Source organism: Miniopterus natalensis, chromosome 7 (assembly GCF_054644295.1).
Source record: "Miniopterus natalensis isolate mMinNat1 chromosome 7, mMinNat1.hap1, whole genome shotgun sequence".
Taxonomy (NCBI): domain Eukaryota; kingdom Metazoa; phylum Chordata; class Mammalia; order Chiroptera; family Miniopteridae; genus Miniopterus; species Miniopterus natalensis.
The window spans coordinates 44,658,051-44,684,123 of record NC_142087.1 but is presented as its reverse complement, the minus strand read 5'-3'; the positions used below and the strand labels follow the sequence as shown (position 1 = coordinate 44,684,123).

General features: G+C 42.5%; 1 protein-coding gene across 1 annotated transcript in view; it reads right to left on the bottom strand.

The window, feature by feature from the left end:
* Positions 1–26,073, bottom strand: part of LAMA3 (laminin subunit alpha 3) — a 186,157-nt gene that overhangs the window by 147,978 nt on the left and 12,106 nt on the right. The window contains exons 2-5 of the mRNA XM_087819001.1: positions 17,829–17,981; positions 2,548–2,665; positions 1,714–1,832; positions 285–455 (exon numbers count right to left, since the gene is read on the bottom strand). Coding sequence (XP_087675127.1) covers positions 285–455; positions 1,714–1,832; positions 2,548–2,665; positions 17,829–17,981 — 561 coding nt within the window. The remainder of the gene's footprint in view (positions 1–284; positions 456–1,713; positions 1,833–2,547; positions 2,666–17,828; positions 17,982–26,073) is intronic.

Sequence of the window (26,073 nt, the reverse complement as noted above, 5' to 3'; positions counted from 1 at the left end):
CACAAGAGCAAAAAGATGAACCTTTGTTAAGCCTCTGAGACTTGGGCATTGTTTGTTATAATACCAGGCTGGTGGTCACCCTTTGCCTTTCATCTTCTTTGAATGTAATGATTTTTCTTCAATAACCAAACTTCTAAGTTACATCTAGTATTTCAGACAAGAACAACTCCTACATCTACACTACTACTGGCTGTAAGATTACTTAAAAGAGTTCAAGACAATTAATTTGATAAGCAAAAAAAGTTAAAAAACAATGCTTTTAGGCACTTCAAAACACAACTCACCCGCCTAGTAACAGTTGGATCTCGTTGTGCTTTGGAGATGAGGTGTCCAAGAAGGGTGTTTGTACGGAGAAAACGCAAGCGAATATTTGTTGCCTTGGTGAACTCCCTCAGGGTGTTGGAGAAAGTAAAATTTCTTGCACCTGGACGACCATTTATCAAGGACACCACAACCTAAAATAACCACACACACACACACACACACACACACACACACACACACACACACACACAGAGAGAGAGAGGGGAAAAAGTCCTTTCATCAAAATTTTGCTGCAAGTAACTATAAATAACCCATATGCTCCAAAGTACTAGGTTTCTTTGAGCCATTAGATGTTTGTAGGTGGTCTTGGATCTTGTTTGTCTCTAAAAACAGCACTGCTTCCATCTTCCCTCCAAATTCTGGCAATCTGTCCTTAAAACCTGGGCTCTCAGAAGATGCTTATCATTTCATTTTCAAACCCTTTGTTCAATCAGTGTACTTGTGGGGCTCTAATGCTATCACACGTTGAAAGTATGATGTTAAAATATATAAACATAAGGAAACAACTTTTTGTCAAGCTGCATCAAAGAAACAAAGCTAAAGTAATTGAAAACCTAAATGAGGTTAAAAAAAGGAAGTCTCTGGATTTAAAGTTGACAGTGGAGATAAAATATCTATACAAAGCCAGGGTTTTATTTTAGAGGATGAGGTGATGAAGTTCAAGTGCCAACCATTTAAGACATGAACCACTCACCACTCATGGCAAGATACTGGATAGAGCTGCTCAAGAAGATCTTTCCATATAAAGGGGGGAGATTGATGTCCTTTAAAGAAGTTTATTTGAAACGCACTTCATGCTCATTCTGGTCTCACAAGTTACATGGAATTCATCTCTGATTTTCCCCACCTCTGTTTTTCCATCTCTTCCAACAATAACCTGGCTGACTTCACAAGGGTAAAATGCAACCCACAAGGACAGCAGTTCTCTTCTTCCTAACAGATGATGCCCACGCTGCCTAAAGGAATAAGGGATTTGTGCAGCTATCTACCCTTCATCTCATTATTCTTACTGGGATAATGAGTCTGGGAGCAGTGGGAGAGGCTTCAAGTTAATCACCAGCAACCCACTTTCTAAATATTCCATCAGAAAAGAGAGTTCAAGACCTATGGGCCTTGAATCTGGAATCCTGCCTTCAGAGAATTAGAGACCTCAAATGGAATTTCCAATGTCAATTATGCCTCAGTATAATTCAGTGAAAAAGAATTTCCAATCCAACTCATTCTGGGAGTCTTCGATGTGATTCTTGTACCATTTAGTCCCAAATCCTGGTTTCCATTGTGACCTATGTCAGATCTCCTTGAAAGTGCAAGTTTCACAATGATAAAGAATTTGATATCCTTGTGTTCATTTCTGAGTCTTATCTCTCATAGCCTCCCAAATCTACCTACCTCACCATTTTCCAAAGGTACAATCCGAGAATATTCAGTCGTACACAGCACATCATCATCATGGGTGACAGCCATATTTGCCGCCTGCCCAAATTGTTGCAAACAGTCTACTTTAGAATCTAGAAAGAGAACATTTTAATATTATCAAATGAAGTATTATCACCTTGCTGTAAATCTCTTAAGAAATCTTATGTTTTCTTAAGAAAATACATGAATAAGGAAAGAATAGAGAAGCACTGAGGATTTTTAGACAAAAGCTTAGAATAAAGTTTTTAGATCATGAAAGAAAATACCAAGCCATTTCAGCCCACTTGACTTTCAAAGGCAATGTTTGGAGATGTGGTTCTAAATCCTCACTTCTCAGTAAGCAAATTTGCCCTCTCAGGAGCAGTCATGGAAAACCCAATGCCTTTGCAAGTGAAATTCCTGTCTGCCTCAGTTCATCATGGGGTTCATCACACTGACATTCTTCATTAGTGAAGATGACAAGGTCAAGGTAACTTATGTGAAATGCAGGATCCATAAAGATGAAACTTGGTTCCTAATTTTGCATAAAAGAAAGAGGATTGCAGCTATGGCCCAATTACAGGTACACTGAATAGAGGCAAGAACTGTTAACATAAAAGGCATTTCAACCTCAGTTCTGCGTGTGTATCCTTGCAGTTAATGCACACATGCTTGAGAAATAGAGTTGTTCTGAGGATAACCTAGAAAGTGAAAATTGACCAATCCCTAACTAGCCACACGGAGAGATGAATTTTCTAGTTAATCCAAAGTCTTAATCTGCTGCAAATAATTAAAGCCCCCGAGAGCATGGTAGGCAAGATTACTTACGAGCAAAATATTGCCAAGGTGAGTAGGTGCTCCCGAAGTCTACAGATCTTTCCAAGACCCAAAGATCAGGACGCGGAGAATTTGCAAATTTGATTAAAATATAGGCCACATGGAAAAGCTGATAAAGCAAAGGAGATAGTTATTAAAATCACTTTGTCTACCACAACCGTGACCATCTCTATATGATGCTGATTCCCAAGGCAACACATATAGCCACACCTCTCCCAAGATCCAGATCCCATTCCTAACTGCTATTGGACATCTCTATCTGGGTGCAGTTTGTCAAGCTTATCATGTCCAAAACCAAAATGATCACTTTTTAAATCTACACATTAATTCTTTGTTACACCTTAAAATTATACCCTTGAATTTCAACCAGCCTCCTCCACATCTTAAAGTCTGTACATTCAGAGAAATCTAATGTAAAGCAACAGTCATCATCAAGCACCCTTTCCCCACAAAAAACCCACCTATTTATTTAATCATTTATGATTTAATCATTACTATGTTCTAGGTACTATGATAAGCACCTCTCAAACATTCTTGTATTTAGGCCCCACAATAATTTCGAGAGGGTAAGTAACATGCCCACATCTTGCAGGTGTAAAAATCCTGAACCCATGTGTATTCTACTCACTGACCATTAGCTGTGCCATAGACCTAATGGATACTTAATATTTGACCTCTTTCATCTTAGGGGAAATAAATTGTCAGAAAGCTCCAAACATCATTATTATCTAATATGCAGTGTCCATTACAAGGAGACTAGAGGTGAGAAGCTATGTTATAACACAGCTTGAGGGTAATTTGAATGCAATGGTTTCCCAAAGTTGCACTTTCTGTTACTGAAAATCCAAATAAATGAAAAACATTAGTGGCTCAGAAGACCACTCTCTTTGTTTTGCTTTGAGATAATGTGTGATCCCTTAGAAGCAGCACAGCAAAAATTCCAAGTCTAGCAGCAGATGGAGACACCACAGTGTGCTGCTCTATTTGTTAGATGAGCCTGCCACCCAGGCCTAGTTTAATAATCCCATTGATTCCCCCAACTCATCTTCCAGCACCTGTCACACAGGGCATTCCACTCTAAAAAGTTTCCCTCCCATTTTCATCTTAGGAAACTCTTTGTGCCCTGACCACTGGTAGGCTGCATTTCCATTGTTACTGACAGACTGTGTTTCCTGGATCATCTCCACTGCTGTGTAACTTGCAGCCAGTTCTTGCCAAGTGCTCCAGCTCTGCAGCAAATCTCTGAGACTTGCTGATTCAAAATGCCGCTGTGAGGCAGCCTGAGTGGTATCCAAAGTGGGTTCGCAGCCAGCTCATGCATGTTAAAACCAGCAGTTGTGGATTTATTCTCTTCTGCTTGATAATTTAAAATGATGTGCCTTTTAAATGGCTCCTTCTGCTAAACTCCTATTATCAGTTACTTATGTTTGCTCTTTGATCACTCAAAATACTTCGAAGCATGCACAACCCACACTTGAGATTCACTGATGTGAAAAAGGTCTTTTATGAAGCTGGAAAGCACCAGGCAAGGGAGTCACTAGAAGCAGCAAAGCAAAGGCAAAGCGTACGTTTCCAGAGAAATAACATCTACACATGTCCCCCCCACCACACACACACACTTTAAAAATTTTGAAAGTAAGTTTCAGACATCATTATTTCAGCATTTATCTTCCAAGAACATAGACATTTCTTTTTCATAAACTTAACATTTTTGTGCCTGATAAATTTTACTGTTTATATAAGAATCTTACCTAACACACTGTCGTCCATATTCAAATTTCCCTGATTCTCCTAATAACACCGGTTGTATATTTCCAATCCTGGATCCAATCAAGGATTGTACATAGCATTCACTTGTCAAGTCTCTTTTGTCTTCTTTAATTCAGAGCAGTCCTCCATGGCTTTTGTCTTACATTTGAAAAAGTCCAGGTCTTTTTTATCACAGAATGTCCCACAATCTGAATTTGTCTGATCATTTTCTCATGATCTGATTCAGATTAGGCATTTTGGCAGGACTACTACCTGTGTGACATGACCTTCTCAGGGCATCATGCCAGGGGGCACATGGTGCCAGGTTGTCCTATTATCAGTGATGCTGTGTTTGATCACTTGCCGAAGATGTCTACTAGACTTCCCCAATATAAAGTTACCTTTTTAACTTTGTCATTAAAAAGGAACCCATGGAGAGACATTTTGAAACATTTATTTTTATTAACTAAATTATAAACCTTCCCCACTATCCATGCAAAAAATATAAATACAAGTTATCAAAAAGTGAGTCCCAAAATAAGGAACCAAACAATTACATTTCCTTTGTGGCTGATGCCCATTTGAAAAACTTATCCAATGAGCTGATTTCACTGAAATGCTTTAACTGAGAAGGAAAGACACAGATCCAGTGAAATTAAATTTCATTTTAGTAACCTTGTTTGAAAACTTTTCACAAGGTGAAGTACAATCCTCATAAAACATTCAGGTCCTGATGAAAATACAACTCAGCTGGCCTGAGAAAGGATCCTGCTTATCCTACTCCAAAGAGTGCCTCTTCCAATAGCTCAGCAAGGGCCCTTCTTTCTTGTGGGTGTCTCATCACTCTTCACTATCAGACCCAGACTCTGGCACCATCAGAAAGCGTGTGTGGGGAGGAAAGTCACTCTGTCCCTCAGCTCCTCTCACTGTTTCCCAGAAGCACCTGGTCACCTGCAAGGAGCAGAGGTAGATCACCCCAGAAGCTTACAGAAAGGGACTCAGAGGTCCTTAGGTCAACCTTTCACTCAGGGTAAGTAAGAAACTGAACCCTAGAATCTCTTTTTGAGAAGAAACCCACTGCACTCTGGAAAGGTTCAGGCCATTATATTTTCTCAGTGTCCCTCCTCCTAGCCTTTGGAGTAGCACAGATTTCTTCTGTTTATCCCACATGACAGCCTGCCCAGGATTTAAATACCAACACCACATCTCCGTAGGTTCTTTTTTCTTTTTTTAACAGAAAATGATTATATTTAATACACAAATTAGGTAAAACCAAAAAGTAAATCACCACAGTAAAAAGTAAAATAATTTTTAAAATGTTATTTCATTTACAATGCATGAGAAATGGTTAGCATCTCTAATCATAAACAAGCTATTAGAAACCAGTAACTACAATCCAAGGAAACTGGAAAAACTGTACGACACCATTCAAAACTGGAAAACATTAGATGTCAATGTTTTCATCCTGTGACAGTGTGATATTGCAGAGAAATTATTCTTCTGACACTATTCAGTACAATCATCATATATGCTTAATCCTTAATCGTCTCCTGTATTATTTCAGTTTCTTTTCTCCTTAGGTACTTCTTAAGTAATTAAGAATCAAGTTATGCCTGGCTGGGCGTGGCTCAGCAGTTGAGCATCAACCTAGGATCCAGGAGATCGGGGTTCGATTCCTCGTCAGGGCACGTGCAGGAGGCGGCCAATCAATGACTCTCTCATCACTGATGTTTCTCTCTCTCTCTCTCTCTCCCCCTCTCCTTTGCTCTCTCTGAAATCAATAAAGATTTTTTTTTTTTAAAAAAAGAGTCAAGTCATCAGGAGGCAGAGATTAGGGTAGAAAGTGGAAGGGAGAGGAAAATTAAAGCCTCTCATCTCTCACTTCCTCATTAAAAATAACCATAATATCCTGAGAAACAAAATCCCTGAACCAAAATTGACTCTAAAGTTTTGAATCACTCCAACAACTTGGAAAATGACAAGCGCACCTATATTTTATTACTAATAAATTCATAATTCTGGGGGGAAAATGATGACATATAGCATGATTTTTAGTCCTTGTGGACATGAAGCATTATTCTTCAAGTAGACTCAAAATAACTAAAATATGTTATTCGAGAACATTTGATCCATGACTAACAATTTACAAATAGATTTTAAACAAGCTGGAGCCCCCTGGAATCCAAGAACGCTGAATTCTGTTTTACACTGTCTTACATTTTGTCCTGTTCTGTGTAGTTACTCTCACTGTCAGGAAATTTTTTTTTGTCTAGGGCCTGATTCTCCTGGTAAAGCTCAGTTTTTCACATTCACAGTTTTTTGGTGTGTTTTTTGTTTTGGTTTGGTTTTGGTTTTGCTAATTTATAAGAAAATTAAGTATGACATTTGTTTCACTCACTAAACTAATAAGTAGCCTAAGAATTTGTCTGACAACCATACAGGATAAAGGAAATTATACAGTCACGTTCTTCCAAGACAAAGAGATTTAACTAACTCACCTTTAATAACCAGCAGCCAAGCTATCTGAATCCCCCTTTACTATATATTTTTTAGACTCACTAACTCCTAAAAACATATTAATTTCCATAGGTGGCTTGTACCATGGTGGGCTTCAACAAAATATTTCTCAATGATGATTACTTGTCCTAAATCAGCTTCCAAATGATGTTATTATCTATTTTCATGAATAATTCCACACCCTCTGTAATGTTCCAGTCTCCTCCTCCTGGCCAATATCTTTCTACCTAAAGAGTGTTACCATTGCTGACCTGCACTCATAATGGTCCTGTCCTACTTTTGCTTGCCATACCTACTCCTTTCTCCCTCCGCGACATCTTTCTTAACTTCACATCCATGGCCGCATCAGAGTTTTACCTAAGGCTAAAACTGTCCTTTGGCCATGTTTCCAATACCCTTACTAATGATGGGGCACTTCAAAGAACTTTTTCACAACAGCTGTGCATGTCTGTAGCGTGATGAGGGTCACTTAAATTGACTCAGCATGTTCATTTTTATTCGTCAGCCTGTTCTTTTTGGAATGAGCTTTAAACTAAAGTGTCATTTCAAATCAGCTGGACCACAGATTAAATATTCTTCTTAGAACTCACCCTTTGATCAAAAGCTGCCTTTTGCTTCCTTTGGCATGGTGGCTCTCAATGGGGGTGGTCCCACCCTCTGGGTATTTTATTGGTTATCACAATCACAAGCCCAATAAGCAGACAGATCATTTATTTCAGAGGCATCAACCTGCACCCTGAGAAAGGTGGCCGTCAGTTCCGGGTGAGGAGGCGGCTCTCTGGGTGCTGGGATCTGACTGATACAGGGACCCGCACTGCCATGCAGAGGGGGCTGGAGAAGGCGAGGTGTTTGTGGGACTTCTGAGGATCTAATGCCCTCCTACCTTAAGAATCATGCTGGGAATAGAAGGCACTTCCACCTTTAAAAGACGGAAATGTCAGCTCTCCCAGCTCTCCCAGCAGGTAAGGCAGCATGGGTCCAAGACCCAGCTCTGGGAACAGGATGTCTCCTGCGGAGATTCTGCATCTAGAGCAAACGTTATAGAAAGGCAGGGACGCTGAAGAATTCTTTCCAGCAGCAACAAAGATGACAACAGCATTTGGCTCCTGGGGACAGTGGCTAATCCCAGCAGAGGTGTACTGAGTCCAGAGTCCCGCTCAGGGCCGACTGTGTCGTCAGGACCAGCTGCAGCAGCCAGCGTTCAGCTGTGGTTCTCACTGTGCAGCTTCCTTTGCTTCTGCCCATTTTCTGAGGCTCCTCAAACCCCAGTCCACTACCCTACATTCGAAGGTGACTTTTCTCTTTCACCGGTAAAATCAGAACTACCAAAAAGGAACCCCTCTGCCTTCTCTTCTCACATCAACAAGCAACCTCTGCACACCCTCTCCCTCCTCCCTCTCATCCAAGGAGCAAGGAGCCTCTTCTGGTCAAAAGCCAGTCCCTCCCTTTGTGCTCAGGATCCCATTCCCCTCCGCCTTCTGTTGGATCCTTCTCATCAGCATATAAATGTCTTTTCCATCCTAAAGTCCAGCCCTCCTCTAGCTCCACCCTAGCTCCTTCTCCCCATTACAGCCCCTGTCTTCGAAGGGTGGTGCACTGGCTTGTCCTTCTCCACCTCTCCCTCCCACTCTCCTCCTGGTCACCAGAGTTCAGCTCTCAGCCTTCTCCCACCTTGCTCTGTCTCTTTCTTCCACCGACTCCAATGTATATCTGTAGCCCAGACTCTTCCCATCAACTTCAGACCCATGTTCTAACTGTTTATTTAACCTCCACTTTGCATCCACCTCAGCTCAACAAGACTCAGCGGAAGCCTGATCCCAGCCCCCTGGAGCCTGCTAACCCCTATTTAACCTGTAAGTCTCAGGGCCACCTTCACTTTAGTTAGCTGTCTGTATTTTATGCTTACTGAAGCACTGTGCTTTTCTTTTAAGATGCTCATCACATGAGGAATTTAATATTCATGGCTTGAGCGCACATGGCCTTGGGCATATAGGATGTGTGCTTGATTCTCCTGCTCACTCATGAACTGCAACAGGAATACCTTGGCTAACCGTAGCTGGAGGCCAGGGTAGGGCCCACACTTTGCCTGGAAGAGGGCAATGTTGATAGTCAGCCACAATCCTAAGGATTGTGATTACTTGGCATAAAATGGGGTGGCTCACAGTTATCATTGCTGTGATACAATGGTGAATCCCCAGCTAAACTCTTGGATCTGGATATGAGATGACCTGTTGTGTCCCAAATGCTCCGACTTAAATGCTCTGGCTCTCACTAGGACCCCTAGCAGACAAATGTGTGAAAAGAGTGATGCTGCAGGGTAGAGCAAGGCCTGAGTGTGAAGGGTCAGAGCAGAACATGGTGAGGAAAGACAGCTGGGCAGTAGAGTGACATGGGGACAGGCTCCACACCTGATGGACAGTAGGAGAGCTGGATTCAGTGCCCAGCTCAGCATCCACCAGTGGTCAGGTGACTTTGGGTGAGAGAACTGAACTTCTCCAAGCTCAGTTCCTGAAATCCACCTCTGGTTAAGACAAGGGCAGGGACTCATGCCTGCCCCAGAGCAGTGGTGTAGTAGAACATGAGCCAGGGAAGCAGGCAGGACAGCCAGACAGATCCACCACCGCAGGTGTGGGGTAAACTAGGAAACCAGAGGCACGGCACACTCCCACTCTGCCTGGTGACAGAGAAGGGGATGGGTTGGGGGGGATACTTTCATGCCAGCAGGAGCCATCCCCCTAGAGGCAATCCACACCCTGCAGGAACTGAGATCTGGGTCTTATGATGGTAGATAGGGTGACCAGCTAAGCATTCTAAGAAGAAGGGTCTGGGGTTGGAGGGTGGTGGAGCTCCAAAATTCCATCATCCCCAACCCACACAACAGCCTGACCCTCTCACTTTCCATAGACCCATTTCTAACTCCCCAACTCTTTTACTCCCTGGCCTTCCTTAAGCCTTTTCCTAATCTGGGGTGCGTTTTCCCCCTGTACCCCAGGAGCTACAGAGGGGGGAGGATTAAATGATTTCATACCATTCCATCTTGCAAATCTGGACTATGACAGCTATTATAGCTACACAAGGGACTAAATGGGTTTTTAACTCATAGCTTAGAAGATCATTCCTATTTATAACATTTTTTCTCAGAAAAATAATGCAATATGAGTTTTAAATATTTGATGTAACTTTTGTTGCACACCTCATTTATACCTATATGTGACTTCCCCCTAGGCAATATTCTATTAAATAAAACAATGTGAAAGATCATCTCATTAATGACCATACCAACCCCACAGTTGTCAGAAGCAAGGAAATAGATACACATATAGCAATATGGGTGAACCTTCATAACACAAAAGGCATGAATACAGAAGACATCAAACTAGATGCTATAGAGCATTCATATAAATTATACATATATACACATTTACATACATATACATGCAGATATATACACGAGTATACACACATATATATAGGGTGTCCCAAAAAATGCATACACATGTTAACAGCTGATACCTCAGTTTTGAAAATGAAATGTATTTTAACAAACACTGCCTTTATAATTATTCAAAGTGTGTATACATATTTTGGGATACCCTATATATTCCCATAAAACAACACTTTGTATTTTATGGGAAGTGTTTCATAATGGGGCCAAAGCAGGGGAGTCTGGTCATTTCCTCAAAGGCCCTTTGCCCCCTGGGTGGTTCTGCCAGGGCCAAAAGTTACTGCACAGCCTAGTTTTCAGGGCCCCATGTACACCAGGCTCAAGGAAGCCAGAAACGGGGAATATAAAGAGTTAACCAGCTGCGAGGACATTTTGCTTCATCTCCGTGTGTGATGAAGGTCTGTGTGTCCTTCGCATGGTGTCCATTATCACTCACGAGGCCCTTAAGGAGGCTTTGTCTACTCCTTTGGGAACCCATCTCTTGCAACAAGGTTTTCGCTTCTTCTCTACTGCCTGCCCTGCTCCTAGCTCAGCCTTCACCTTGCCGTTCACTTCTCAGTGAGACCGGCTGCTGGGCAGGGAGTCTGTCCAGACCCTTTCTACTCAGTGCGGCCCACAGGCCAGCAGCTGTGGCATCACTTGGGGGGATCTTAGATATGCAGAACTACAGGCACACCCGCAACCTTCTGAGTCAATGCCGACATTTGAAAAGATAATCCAAACATACATTAAAGTTTGAGAAGCACTGGCCCAGCCCGTTATATGTATCCTTTTTTCCATTATGGATGCATTGCCAGCATTGCTCTTTCTCCTATGGAAACTTGGCCTCGAGTGAATTTTAAGTCAATCTCTCCCAAGAACATTCGCCTATTCAAGCTTTAGCCTCAGCTAAAGGAATTCCAGGGGGTTTTGAACAGCCTGCTCTCCATCCTGAAATGACACCATGTCAACAGCTGCCAAACCATCTCTATAGAAAGCTGGCCCTGTTTTCCTGAAATGGACTATATGTCTTCTCCATGCCATGATTACAGACCAGTTTGGGGGACAAAGTAAGTATCTTCAGGTCAAATTACAATCTAATTGTGCACGTGTGTCTTCTATAGGATAATACATTGAGCAAGAAAGTTCAGCCTAGAACTTGCTTTATTAAGCCCCAATTGTTCTCCAAAGCAAGCAATATCCCCTAAGGAGAGCACAGGTAATGGCTAGGAAGAGGTACAATGTGGGTGGGAAGGGGTCTTTTGAAAGAATGCCTTGAGGAGACATTACAAGTCATGAGATGACTGCTTAGGATGAATCCCTATATATTTAAACACAAACCCACTCTCAGCTATCAACACCCATTATTATCCCACTGTCACTGGAAACATTTAGGAGCAAAAGAAAAAATATCTGGGAATGAAACAGTATGGTAGCTAATGAGGCCTTGTAATTAAAAGATGTACTTTCTCTAGGGGGAAAACATATCAAATCAGCTCTAAAAGGGAACAGCTGAGCATTGTAAAAGGCAAATTATAACCTTGTGTGCTATTCAGACGACCGATGCTGCTCATCATGTGTGATGTTGTCAAGAGCTTCGCTGGGACAATCACTCAGAAAAGCAGCAAAATTAAAAACTAAGCTGTAACCAGCTTACAAAGCTGGCGTGTTTTTACAGAATTGCACTGTACTTCTCAAAATGACTCAGAAGTATCATTTAATGCTATAAAATGAGAAATATTTTTATATGAATATACAAATCTTTCAGGCTTAGGATAATCATAAAGTAAAGCAAAGTATGTCTTGACAGTTTATTCTGAGGGGCAACCAAGTATAAGACTGGGATGAAAACAGTGATTGTATTTTACTGTTTCATCAAGATGTTGCATGTACTCATCCACATCCCATTTTCTTTAGGAAAAAAAGAAGGTGGGAAGGGAATTAGAGCCCTAAATCCAAAGGATGTAAAGAAAACAGCAATATGAAATTACCCCAAATAAAAAACAAATAAAACGAGTAAAAGGAAAACCGTCAGTAGGGATGAAATGTTGAGCCCATAGTGAGTCTGCACACAGCATGCAGGTCGTGACGCCCCATACGCCTACCTGCGTGGCCGAGCCATAAAACTGTTTCCAGCCGCCAATATAGAGAGAAGCATGACGCCAGCGTACATGTTTTACTTTGATTTCTAATGCCCCAAAGAAGCACAACTATGGTCCTCCACAGGGGACACTGCGGAAGATGATGGACAATGTCCTGAGGGAGGGCAGTACTGATATCCACATGGGCCACAAGACTTTCACTGAGCCCGAGCTCAGGGAGAACGGGAGCGTCGGGAGCATCGTCATCGAACAGTAGCTAAGGCAGCCCTGCTGCAAGACTTCCTGGTGCAAAGGCTCTGTTTGCCCCTTGCTCACCTGGAACCGTGAGTCAGAAGTTTATAACCATGGGAGGCTCCTAACACCCCTGACCTACCTTGCAGTGAGGATTAAATGAGTTAACGCTTGAAAGGTGCTTAGAACAGCTTCTAGAATTAAAAGTATGTTAGCATTAAATTCACATTATAGCTGCCATAGAACTTAGGGTTTTTTTAATTCTAAATTATTCACCTTGTGAGGTAAGATATTATTTATCTTGTGTCATTTTGTGAAGCAAATGTTGAAGAATTTTGTAAGACTTATGAGCTTATCTACCACAAGGAAAGAGCAATATACTTTCTTCCTATCACCTATTTTTCTAAATGTTTAAATTAATACTCTAAATATGAATGGCCAATAACTTTTTTGTTATGCAAAATCTGGGCCCCCAGAGAAGGCAAGGCAGTCTATCCAAAGATCACACCTCGAGCAGCAAGAATGAGAGCTGCCCAGGCTGAAAGCCAGCAGAGTTTGGGGGATAGGGATGTGAACGCACCCCTGGTTTGGGTGGTGGTTTGTATAACTTTGTGGAGAACAGGAGGCAGGCAGCACAGTGACTGGAGGAAATGGACAAAGGAAGGCAAGAAAGCAGTGTCCAGGACTGAGTGGCTGGCTGGCTAGAAGACTAATAAAATAGAGTTTAAACAGGGGCTTATATGAAAGCTATAGCAACCTACAAACGGGGACAAGCCAGGGCAGCCCAGGCAAGGTGTCAGACCCACCTGTCTAAATACCAGGCCCTTTCAGGTCCAGCCCTGCCCAGGCCTGAGCAGTGCTGGGCTGGGGCAATGCACTCGCCCTGAAACTAAGGAAGGTGTAAAGCAGCTGCCCTGGGCCCCTCTCCCTGCCCTCGTCTCCCTCCACAGTCGGGAGGCTGGACTGTGCTTTCCTGAGCTCTGCCTTGCCTGGGCCAGGCCCCGCTACTCTGCCCTCCTGGACCTCTGATTAGAGATGCCAGCCTGCATTTCTGCTGCTATGCCATCCTGGATTGGCAATTCAGATTCTGAAGCAGAGAGTGCTGCATCTCCTAGCTCCTGGCTTGCTGGCCCTAGCCTGCCCCCTACACCTTCAGGGGAGCACCTGGGACACTGCATGGTTATAACAGGTGTGCTAGGGACAGTGAGAGTCAGCTGAGCCAGGAGGATTATGAGAGGCAGGGTACAGAACCAAATGTTCCTTCCGGTTATTCTGTGATGTTGAAAAACTCTAAAGGTAAACAATCTCATCAATCAAGGTGCTTAAAACATGGAACTGTGTGTCACACATGATATATTGAATCGGGAACACCTAAGTCATAGAATGTTTATATTCGTGGTTTGAGAGAAGTGCAAACAGCACAGGAGCTTCCTCTTAATTTAGAGACAAGAAGCATGACGCATCCATATCTGCAGGCTACACAGCAGAGGTGAACTTCCTGCAGAAATGTGGCAGGAGCTGCCAGGTGGCATGTGGGAAATAAAACCCAGCCCCTCTGGTCTGGAGAAAGATTCAGGAGTACTGGCGAGATAGGATACCCACAGTGCCCACATCTGAGGCCACTAGTACCCAGTCCTGGTGGAGTCTGGACACTCTCAACCTGCTAAGCCAACCATGGCTCTGAGGCTGGATGGGGTGACCAGGGACCCCCATCCTGAAGGCTGGCAGTGACCTCAGAAAAGGTGGTGGTTAGATTTTGTTTTAGTTTTTCCCTAAAGGAAGGAGTGCAATGGAAGAATGGAAAGTGAAAAAGCTAAAGTGAGGAGAATCATAGAAATGAGAATAGGGAAAGAAGAGGCATCGGGAAGAAAAGAATAAAGAGTTTGAAAAGGTCGAAAGGCTCCAGGGTCACTGGGTGTAAGAAGGGCAGGAGCTCTGAGGGGCACAGGTGGGCACCCCGGAATACAGCAGGCAGAGGAGAGGAGGCACCAGCTGAGGACTCCCCAACATGATATTTAACTCAGACTCTCATTGGACCCATTGTGAAATTCATGGAATTCAGTTTTTCCTTATATATGCTTGCCACTAATAGAATAGGAGAACTGCCATGATTTAAAGAAAAAATATGCCTAAAATCACAAAAGTTTCACAAGGGAAGAAATATAAAATAGTTTTCAAGATGAGCTAAGGAATTAAATAGGCTCTTTTAAAAAAAATAAATTTCCATTTACTGTGCATTTTTATGATTCTGTTGGCATTTAAAGATCTCTAGCAGGCTGACCTCATTCCGGGACAAGAGAGTCTGAAGCTTTTTGGGGGAAGGGGGGACAGAGAGCATCTGGAAAGCTCCAAGTAAGCTTTTCAACCAATATCTCAAATCCCACCAGACACGATTGTTTTTTTTGTCCTCTCTGCATGGGACTCTTCTTTTTTCCCAAAAGGAAAACTTTTCCCAGTGAGCTTTATTATCTTTCGAACTCTGAAAGTAATAGATGCCCATTAAAAAAAAAAAAAAAGACCTAAGCGCTAACATAGATTGAGTTCTTAGAGTGTGTAAAGCATAACTCTAAGAGTTTTCCTGTGTTATGTTATTAATTCCTCACAACAACTCTATGAGGATGGAACTGGCTTCATACCCAAATTTCGGGTGAAGAAACTGACCCCAAGATATTAACTAGAGGGTCCAGTGTGACACAGCTAAAGAGCTGTGGAGTCAGATTTGTACCTAGGTAATAACCCAGAGTCATCGACCTGAGTTATGCTGCAAATGGAATTTACAGAAGAAAGGAAAAACCACCAAATAATCCCACCACCCAGAGAAAAGCACTCTTAGCATTTTAGATTCTCTTTCCTGACTTTTTTCTTTGCTTATACACACAAAGAAAATGTAATAATATCATACTATATATACAGCTTACAAATAATTTGATTTTTTTCTTAACAATTTGCACTGGCATATGCCATGTCAGTAAAGACCCCTCTCTGGCATCATTCTAATGGCTGCCAATGAGGCCACTGAATGAATGAGTCTCCTCTCACTGGGCATGAGATTATTTCCCACCTTATGTTATTATGAACAAGGCTACAGAGAATATCCTTGCCCAAATATTTTGAGCAATTATCTCATTGTTTCCTTAGGATAAATTCTTTGAAGTAGTAGGTCTATGACAAAGATAGATAGTAACGTTTCAGTGATCTTTTATCTTAGGAAAGATATGGCAGCTCAAGCTCACTGGAATCCTAGATAAAGGGCAAAAGTGAGGGTGGGTGTCAATGATGACTTCTCTAAGTAATAATAAGAATATTCTGTGTCTGTCTAGCACTGCACAAAGGTCAAAGCACATTCACACACATTGTTCACAAGCGTCTCTAGCCACAGCCAGGGTCATCCTCCCCCAGCTCACAGGTGAGGGCCAGGCCTGCCAGGCCCACCACCAGACCCTTACATGCCCTGAGCCCAGCCTGCCCATGTTCTATGCCTTGGTGTCTTTCCCAGCCTGACCACCCCCATATAACCAAAGGTTGGCACAGCAGCCTGGGCCCTTCCCAAGGAGACAGTGACTTTCCTTTCTGCTCAATTTTGGTTCCAAGTAACTCACAATCAGTGCCATGGCATGCCCTCTTACATCTGTCTTCTTCGCTGTGTGGCCGACCCTCAGAGAAATAGGATTAACCTTTCCTAAAAGGCACCTGAGGCTCTGTTTCTGCTTATTTTTCTCTCTTAAGCATGAGCTGGAATCCTGGGAATTCTCAGGAAATGAACCTCGTGTGTTTGCTGTCTAGCTCTATAAGACGTACATGATATAGCTCTTAAAAGCTTCTAAAGTACCAGATTTACTTATTTATTATGTATTTTTTTGTTGGCTGTCTCCCAAACTGGAATGTAAGTGCCATGAAGGGAGGAATCTTTATCTCTTTGGTTCCCTCATGCATCCCAAATGCCTAGAACAGTGCCTGGCCCATAGAAGGTACTCAATAAATATTTGTTGAAAGAATAGGATGGAAAAGACCATCTGTTCCATCCTATTCTGGTCTGAAAAAGGAAATGGGAAGGTGCATTAGTTTTCTACTGCTGCTTAACAAATTACCGCAAATCTGCTGGCCTAAAACATCCATTTATTGTCTTGCAGTCCCGTAGGTCAGGATTCTGGGCATGCATGACCGGGGTTCTCTGCTCAGGGTCAAGGCTACCATCAAGGGATCAGCTAGATGACTGGGACAACCCACTTCCACGTTCCTATGCTGTTGGCAAAATCTAGCTCCTTGTGGTTATATGGATGAGGTTCCTTCTTCTTTTGCTGGCTGTTGGGTGAAGCCACTCTTAGCTTCTAGAACCCAGCTTCTAGGCCCTTGCCATCTCCACAGGCAGCTTGCAACATGGCCATTTCCCCTTCAGGGTCAGCAGGAAAATTTCTCATGCTTCGAATCTCTTCCTTCAGATAGGGCCAGTCCCTTTTAAGAGCTCTCCTAATTAGAAGAGGTCCTCAGGATAAACTCCCTTTTGATCAACTGGCTTGGGACCTTAAATACATCTGCAAAATCCCTTCATCTTTCAGTGTCACAGAGTCAGGATTTCCAGGAGGGAGAATGCTATGAAAATACCTTTGCCATGCCTATGTTCAGAGCAGCATTAATCACAACAGCCTAACAGGAAAACAACACGTGTCCATCAACAGATGAATGGACAAACAAAATGTGGTGTGTGCATACAATGGAATATTATTCAGCCTTAAAAAGAAATTCTGATACATGCTACAACATGGATGAACCTTGAAGACACGTTATGCTAAGTGAAATAAGCCAGTCACAAAAGGGCAAACAAACACTATATGATTCCACTTATATGAGGTACCTGGAGGAGTCAAATTCAGAGACAAGAAGTAGAATGGTGGTTTCCAGCGGCTGGGTGCAGGGGGAATGGGGAGTTAGTGTTTAATGGGTACAGCATCAGTTTTGCAAGATGAAATTTCATGTTATATATACTTTACCACAATTAAAAATAATAATAAAAATATCTTTGACAATGAAACTATTTACAACTATTTTTAACTCATTTAATAGACAGGCATGTGTCTGCATTGTCACAGGCACCGTGCTGGGTGTTGATGGATACAAATATTAATGCAACAGGCTTCACTGTTACATTCACTGAAGTTTGTGTTTTAAGGTAATTATCATTACATCAAAAATCACCACAGAAACAATGGCCCTAATGAATTTTCCCCCTTCCAGTTGGAAGTATAACTTACCTGCCCTAGATCCAAGGTGACATTGACCATGTTGTACCGTGTGCCTGAGGAGAGAGGAGGGCTTTGCCACCAACGTTCAGATCCATCAATTGCGTTGGTGACTGGATGTGCTTTCCTGGGGTCCTCAGAATTGCAGTAGTCACAGAATTGCCCCTAAGAAAAACCACAAAACAAAACAAAAAACCCTCTTTTTTATGTTCAAGTAATTTTGTCTTATCAGTTTAGTCAAAAAGATAACTAAAACAAAGGCTGCTTTATGTAGCTTAGAGATGTCAGCTATTGAAGTTAATCATAGTGCATTCTGAAGACAGTAGTAAGGCTTTCTCTGTTTCATTTCATCTTAAACCCTATCACCTGTTTATACCCATTTATCGTGTTTCTCAGATATAGATTCTATTTAGCTTCCATCCTTCACAGCTTTGTGTTTCTTGTCCAATATGACACTTTAAGAAGAGCCTGTTGTACTTGGGATGCAAAGATCTTTTCCTTCAGCAAATCCTTTTTACTGTTTGTAATCTACTTTGGGAAAGTTCTGTGTCAGGCACTGGGATGCACTCTCAGGAGAGGTGTTAAGTACAGCAGTTCCCCCTTCTCTGCAGGGGATACATTCCAAGACCTCCAGTGGATGCCTGAACCCACACATAGTACTGAACTCTACCACGTTTTCTCCGATACATACCTATGATAAAGTTTAATTTATAAAGTAGGCACAGTAAGAGACTAACAACATTAATAATAAAATAGAGAGATTGTGACAATATACTGTAAGAAAATTATGTGAATGTGGTCACTTTGTAGTAGGCAGTTAGAGAGGCAAGAGTAGAGCAAATGATAGGCCAGGTGCAGAGGGTCACCAGAGCAGAGAGTCCCCGAGTGCCTAGCAATGGGCTAAGCTACCATCCCTCACACCACCACTCCCTTAAGCATTAACCTCTGGAAGGGGACATCTAGGCTTCAGCTCAGAGAAGCAGCAAAATCAGATGAGTGATGCCATCAGGACATCTGACATCAGGGCCAGCTCCATAAACTAGTGAACCCCTGGCACCGACCAATCAGTGGAGACCACGAGGGGACACACCTGCAAAGCTGATGAATGGTCTATTGGGGTTCTCCCTTAACGCCTCTCTGTGGAGCATGCTCACGCCTTGAACTCAAAAACTGAGCTTGCTGAACCAAAGTTAACACCTGGTGCCATTTTTTCCACCACTAACAACTTGTTTCAGGGGATCCTTTGTATAGGCTCAGTGCTTTCTGACGCCATCAATCAGAACATGCTTTCTGTTCCTGTCTCCCATAGACAAATTTAATACCTTATCCAGCTTAGCTAAGGGCTTATCACACACTGTGGCTATAACTTTTGCAGTCTGAGGTGGGACAACAAAACTGGCACAAATTTCTTTTCTTCTTCACAGTTTCACAGGTAGAAGATTCGTTCTTACCATAGATCTCAGCAATCTCACCATACAATCTTTTTTCTTTCCTTAAGTAAAGAACTTTCACCTTTTCACTTAGAAGAAGAACTTTACAGCTTCTCTTTGGTATATCCAAATAGCCAACATCACTACTCTTGCACTTTGGAGGCTATTATAAGTAATATAAGGGTTACTTGAAAATAAGCAGCATGGGACTGAGACCGTCAATCTGATAACCAAGATGACAGCTACTAACTAATAGTAAGTGTCTACAGCGTGAGACACCAGACAAAGGAAGGGATGATTCACGTCCTGGTCAAGATGGCTCGAGATTCCATCCTGCTACTCAGACTGGCATGCAATTTAAAACTTAGGAATTGCTTATTTCTGAAATTTTCCATTTAATATTTTCAAACCACAGTATATGAAGTCCACCATTGGGTACACATGATTATTTGACCCAGTTAAAATATATTCAATATATAAGAAAGGCCTATGTTCAGCATTTTAGATTGTAATGGCTGTGAAATATATCCCAAACTCCTACAAATCAATAAGGAAAGTATAAACAGTTCAACAGAAAAATGGGCAAAAGTAGGAATAGGCATTTTACAGGAGAGGAAATACATGTCAATAAACATTTGAAGAAATGTTCACAATCACCATCACTAGGGATCAGGGCAGACCACAGTGCTAAACTGTTTTTACGCCCATTCATTAGGATCAAATTTGAAGTTTGAGGATAACAAGTATCGGAAAGGATGTGGTAGGAGTATGAACTGGCATAAAGACTTTGGGAACTGTTTTGGCATTACCTCCTCAAGTAAAAAAAAAATGCACATTTCCTATGACCCAGAAATTCTACCCTCAAACTCACAACTCAGATAGAAACTCTTGCACCAATCTGATGGCATCATGTTCAAGAATATTCACAGCAGCACTGTTCACAAGAGCATACTACTAGGAATAACCTAATTTTCCAGCACAGGAAGAGGCCCAGATCGACAGTGGGACAACAATGAATAAATGAGTATAAGCAACACCATGAAACAGCATGGATGAATGTTAGCAACATAACATTAGTGTGAAAAGCACGATATACTTTTTATGAAGTTAAGAGCACTTACTTTTTTGGAATATATAGAGATGGAATAAAAACTATATAAGCCCTGGCAGGTGTAGCTTGGTGGGGTAGGGCCTCAGCCCGCGCACTGGGGGGTTTGGGGTCTGATTCCGGGTCAAGGGCACATGCCTGGGTTGCAGGCTCCATCCCTGGCCCTGCGGGAGGCAACCAACCGATGTGTCTCTCACACTGATGTTCCCCCTCCCCCCTCCCTATCTCTTTCTCCTTTCCACTCTCTTTATAAAGCAACGGAAAAAGTATCAGGGATGAAGATTAACAAAAAAACTGTATAAAAAGTAAAACAAAGGAAAATTAATAAAGGATTCAGAATGACGGTTACCCAAGATTATGGGAAACAGGGAGATGGGAGGTGGGGAAACCATATGGTTAGACATAAATTATTATCAAGGCCCTATTTTTTGTTTTGACAGCAAGTTCACGAATGCTTACTATACTATTTTAAATCCATTCATCCAAGTATATATTAAAGCAGACTATGCAAGGGCCAATGACGAAGTCATAACTGAGGGTTGTGAATAATCTATAACCCAACTCTGCACCTGAGGTCCAATGTTTTTAAAGTAGCCACAAATAACTAAAAGCAGGACAAAAACTGATAGAAGTCAGAGATGAGGGAGACAGAGAGAGAGCAAAGAGGCTCTTGTGTTCAATTATTCATCCTTCCATGCGACAAACCTATACTGATCATACTCTGTACCAGATGCTATGCCAGACAGAGAAGAGAAAATGGAAAGAAACAGGACACGGGACTCGTGCTCTGAATTGCGTTAAGGCTAATATTAGCCTAGTCATATGGGACATAGCAAACGTACTAGAAGGGGCTAAAAGGAAAGGGGACAGAACTGTTCAAATAAACAACTAAAAACAGTTGTGTTCCAAGGATGGAGGACCCCAGAGGATAAGCCAATCTTTGCCCAGAGGCCATGGAGTGACCCATACTTTTTCAGACGGATAAGAAAAAATAGTCTCTCCTACTTGCTAACATTTTTGATGATACTCCTTAAATAAAAGTCTCATATACATAATACTTTGCAACTGAATTCACAATACAAACATTGTCTTGTTCTAAGACATTAGAGGTTGATTATAGCACGGCTCCCTGACAGAAGTTCTCTATTATGGTTTGAACATTCATTCATTTACTCAACTTTTTCAAATTGCCTACAATGTGTTAAGCACTGCATTGAATGCTGGAGGAAAAACCAACAAACACTAAGAGCGGTCCTGCCCTTAAGTGGGAGAGAAGTAACTTGAACACCACGTTACTGAAAGGTGCTGGGATCAAGACAGCAGGAGAGTGTGGGAGCCCGGGGTGGCACACCACACTTCACTTGGCTTAATCTTCAAAACACTCAGGTTTATATCAAAGTATTCAAGACTTACAGACAAAGAAGTGAAGACTTAAACAGGTGAAGTGCCCCAAACCACACAGCCAGTACGTGCAGGAACCAGGACCTGTGCGGGTCTGGTGACGTTACTCAAAGCCCAGAACGCTTTCCATCCTGGCCTGGCTGCTCTGTGAGCTACATCAAAGAGCCCTGTCCTAGATTTGGATGGAGTGTGAGGCGGCACTGGAATAGCAATTATGTGATTTTGCAAACACCTGCCAATGACCAGATGTGTGGAAGGAGACCCTGCTCAGAAAGGAACTCTATCTGTCAGGAGCTGAGATGCATGCCCTTACGGCAGGCGCAAAAAGAGCGAGCAAGATGAGCATTTAATCACACTCATCCATCAACAGCCCCATCACGTATCACATTTGTGCTGCCACAAACCCTCCTCTAGCCATCACTCACGGAGGTTCCTCAGGTTATCTGCCTTGAAGGCACTGTCTCAACTGCCACAGCCCAAGCCAGCTGGAGCCCTGATGTGGGGAACATTCTGGAGTGCACCCGTTCCAAACTTGGAATTGCTCCTTTGCAAAGACCTTGTTCAGAGCATTCTCCCTCTGAGAAGCACAAAAGCACTTCTGCATGGTTACCAATGATCAAGACAAGAGTTTTGTAAATTTCCCGAAGACCTATATGTCTGCACAGAGTGGGGTGAAGGGCAATTACGCTGCACTGGAGAGTGCCCAGCTCCGCGGCCCCCACACAGGTTTCACGCCCCCCAGTGGGTGAACGATCTGTGCTGGGCTCCTGAAGGTGGGGATTTGAGAGATCTATAAAACAGGCTCAAGGTTCCTTCCAAATATTTTTTTAAGGGCAGATAAGCAAATGTCTGCAACATTTATACACATATACTCCAAAATTTTGTCCATTCAGGCCAAATTCCAGAGCTTTTTTTCTTTTAATTTGTTTCAAAGAGATGCATTTTGAAATAGAATGATAGAGGTTCAAATCCTACGTCTACAAGTTACAGCTTCAAAACATTACCCAAAATTTTAACTTCCCTTGAGCTCTGTTTTCCTTGTTAAAATGGGCTAACACTACCAATCTTATGCAGCAGTTGTGGGTACACAATAAGATGTCACTCATAAAGTGATCAGACCACCACTGGAACCACTGGGGGGGGGGGGTGTTTGTTTAAATGAGTGCATATTTGGGCCTTGCCCTGGGCATCTCTGATAGAGCCCAGAATGAACATTTTTAGAGAGTACCCCAGGTGATTCTGCCCACTGTAGCCTGGGGACACAGAAGCCACGGTGACAGACATGTGCTGAGTGGGCCACTAGCGAAGGCTCTTGCAGCAGAAGCCACAGAAGTAGCTGCGCTGATGGTGGTGATGACAAAAGGAAACATCCATGTGCCAGACACAGCACCTTGCACTTGGCATGTGCTGACTCTTAATTTCCGTTACATATCTATAAGGTGAGTACAATCATCAGGCCCTTTTACAGGTAGAGAGAAGGAGGCACCTACGAGAAATGTGTGCTCCCCATCTGCCTGTGAGCCAGGCAGGTAAAGGAACATGATTTTAAGCTTCTCCATCCACAGACAACTGAGAACTGTGTTTTCTTTCTATACTGGTATAGTGTTGCACTCTACTCCCTCTTTTACTCTCCTAGAAGTTATCTCACACATTCCCCACGCTCCTCAAACCTCCTCCACCCCCTTCCCTTCTGCTGATAATTTACTGAATTTGCTCGTATTCCTAATCACACCCCCCCCTTGCCTCTCAGTGCTGTAGAGAAGCTGTTTGTGCTCCAAAGCCCCCACCCCAAGACACACACTGATCCCTGTCTCTCCTGCCTAACGACTTTGCATCTGCAGTTACAGCCCCTAAACACACACACTCTGCAGCATCTCATTTCATCTTTCTATCGGATCAAACGTACTTAAAACAACCAACCTCCCACTTTCCCCTCACTCGGTCCACTCAACCCACACTCCCCCTCTTGCTGCCCATCCACTCCAAGGATGTCCCTGCCTCAGGATCTTTGCACTTGCTGTCCCCTCTTCCGGGAATGGGCTTCTCCTGGCCTTCAGTCCCTTTCCAAGAGGCCATTCCTTTCAACTCCATCTAAAGCAGTGCAGCACTTTCTGCCCTCGTCTGTTTTTCCTTCTGAGGAGGAACCACTTATTGTTTGCTTTTTCCTACCATGTTTGTTGGACTGTCAATGCCCTGAGCCAGGGACTATTCACTACCTAGAGAGGTATCTGGCACACGGGAGGTGCTTAATATGTATTCATTTAGTTGATAAGTTAAAATGGCATAAACTATTTTGTTACTGACTTCAAAAAATATGTATACCAGAAAGCAAGAAACAAGTTAATTAGTGATGGGGTGGAGGGGTAGTCCCAGACATGGACCGTGTGTGTGTTTGTGTGTGTGCGTACATATATAATTGTACCTTTAATGTCAGAAGCAGAATGCTGATTTCAAAAAAGCAAACAAGAAATTGCAGACTGGTACCTGTGTCACCAAGCTCATTAGAAAGCACATTGTAACTAAATCTATACTTGCTTTTTCTCCTCTCTGGAAATGTACTAGTTCCACCCCTCAGGGCCTCCCAGAGCCACCTGCCTGCTCTGGCCAGGAAGCACCACTCACACTTAACTCAGCTCTCCCATCTTTAGATGGAGCCTCTCCAGTTTCAGAGACTTCTCCGGTACAACCTTCTTTACTCATCTTTCCATCAGAGCCAAATCAGAGAGGAAAGAAAGAAAATGATGGTCATTCTTCTGGCCATGACATGCTTTCTTCATTGTGAGTTCTTTCCATTCCAAAGAGGTTTTCCAGGCAACTATGTCTCCCTCTCCTAATGTACTCCACCCATCACATCTGGTCCCTTTTATCAATGCCTTGTTATTTTGACGTTTTTACTGAAATAGGTTTCCCAACAACCTTTAATTAGAGTGACCATTTTATTAAACACTGTGTTCCAAGTACGTATGGTTTACTTCATGGAATCCTCAGAATAACCTTATGAGCTAAAACATATTATACCCCCATTTTACAGATGATAAAACCAAAGCTCAGAGAGGTTAAATAACTCACTCAAGGTGGAATTTAAGCTGCTTATGAGGATATATAGGACTCTGAGTGGCAGTGAGCAGCAAACACTGTAAGAGTATCATCCAGTACACCCGACGGTGTTCGGTTTGATCCCTGGTTAGGGCACATACCCAAGTTGTGGGTTCAAAGCCTGATTGGGGCTCGTACTGGAGGCAACCAATTGATGTTTCTTTCACATCAATGTTTCTCTCTCTCCCATTCCCTCTCTCTAAAATCAATAAACATATCTTCCAGTTTAACCGCAGCACATGTAATAAAAGACAAGACTCAAAAGGTAAATGGGAGAGATGTGCTGGGTTCTGGATACCAGAGTAAGAAGTTGGTAGTCAATTCAGTTCATAAATGGGAATCTATTTTCCTGGGGTGATTGTTGGTTTGGTACTATAATCTCTAACTTCTTACGGAATTACTCTTTTTTGATAGGTAGAATCGCTTGATTCTAGTTTGTTTGTTGTAATGCTCTTAATTATGATGCCATATAATCTACTTTGAGGTTCTATTACCAACTGGTTCCTTCTTGAAAGAACCCAAGAAGTTCTTTCTGGAACTGTTAAAACCCATGTATTAATGGTTTCCATACATTCCTCTTTCTTCTATTTCTCCCTCTATTCTCTTGTTCCTTATGTATTATGTTGGCATTTCACTGGCAGTAAGGGGTCACTTGGTGACTCATGTAAGTGGTCTGCTATAAAACTCGGGTTTACGAGTTGGCCAGGACACATTTAGGCCTGCCCACTCAATGGCCCAAACTCAAAGCATTTCCTCTTTAGAGCTTTATCTCAAAGCCTTATGAAGCAGGTCTGCCTGATAGCTATTCATTCAACCCTAAACTACTGGCCTGTGAAGAGCCAGATACCGCCCTCAAGGAGAAAGTGACCCTGACCTGATTCACTCCTCAAACCAAGCTTTCCCCTTCCATTTCCCTTTCAGTTATTTTAATCTCCTTATGAAATAATTATACTCTTTTACTGCTTTGTTTTCCCATTGTCCCAATTCCCTCAACTCTTTCGTTCACCCTTTTTAACTTCATCACTCACCTAAATTCTTTTGAGGACCAGAAAGGGTGTGAATATGTCCAAAAAATAAAAGGAAGTATTTATAAACTCTGGAGAGGACACAGAGGTCTCACATAGAATTGACATTCAAAACACGTAACAACTCGGGCAGCGTGGCTTTCTGAGTTCCTAGGACACACTTTGTACCTGCTGGTCCTTCTGCTTGGAACACATTT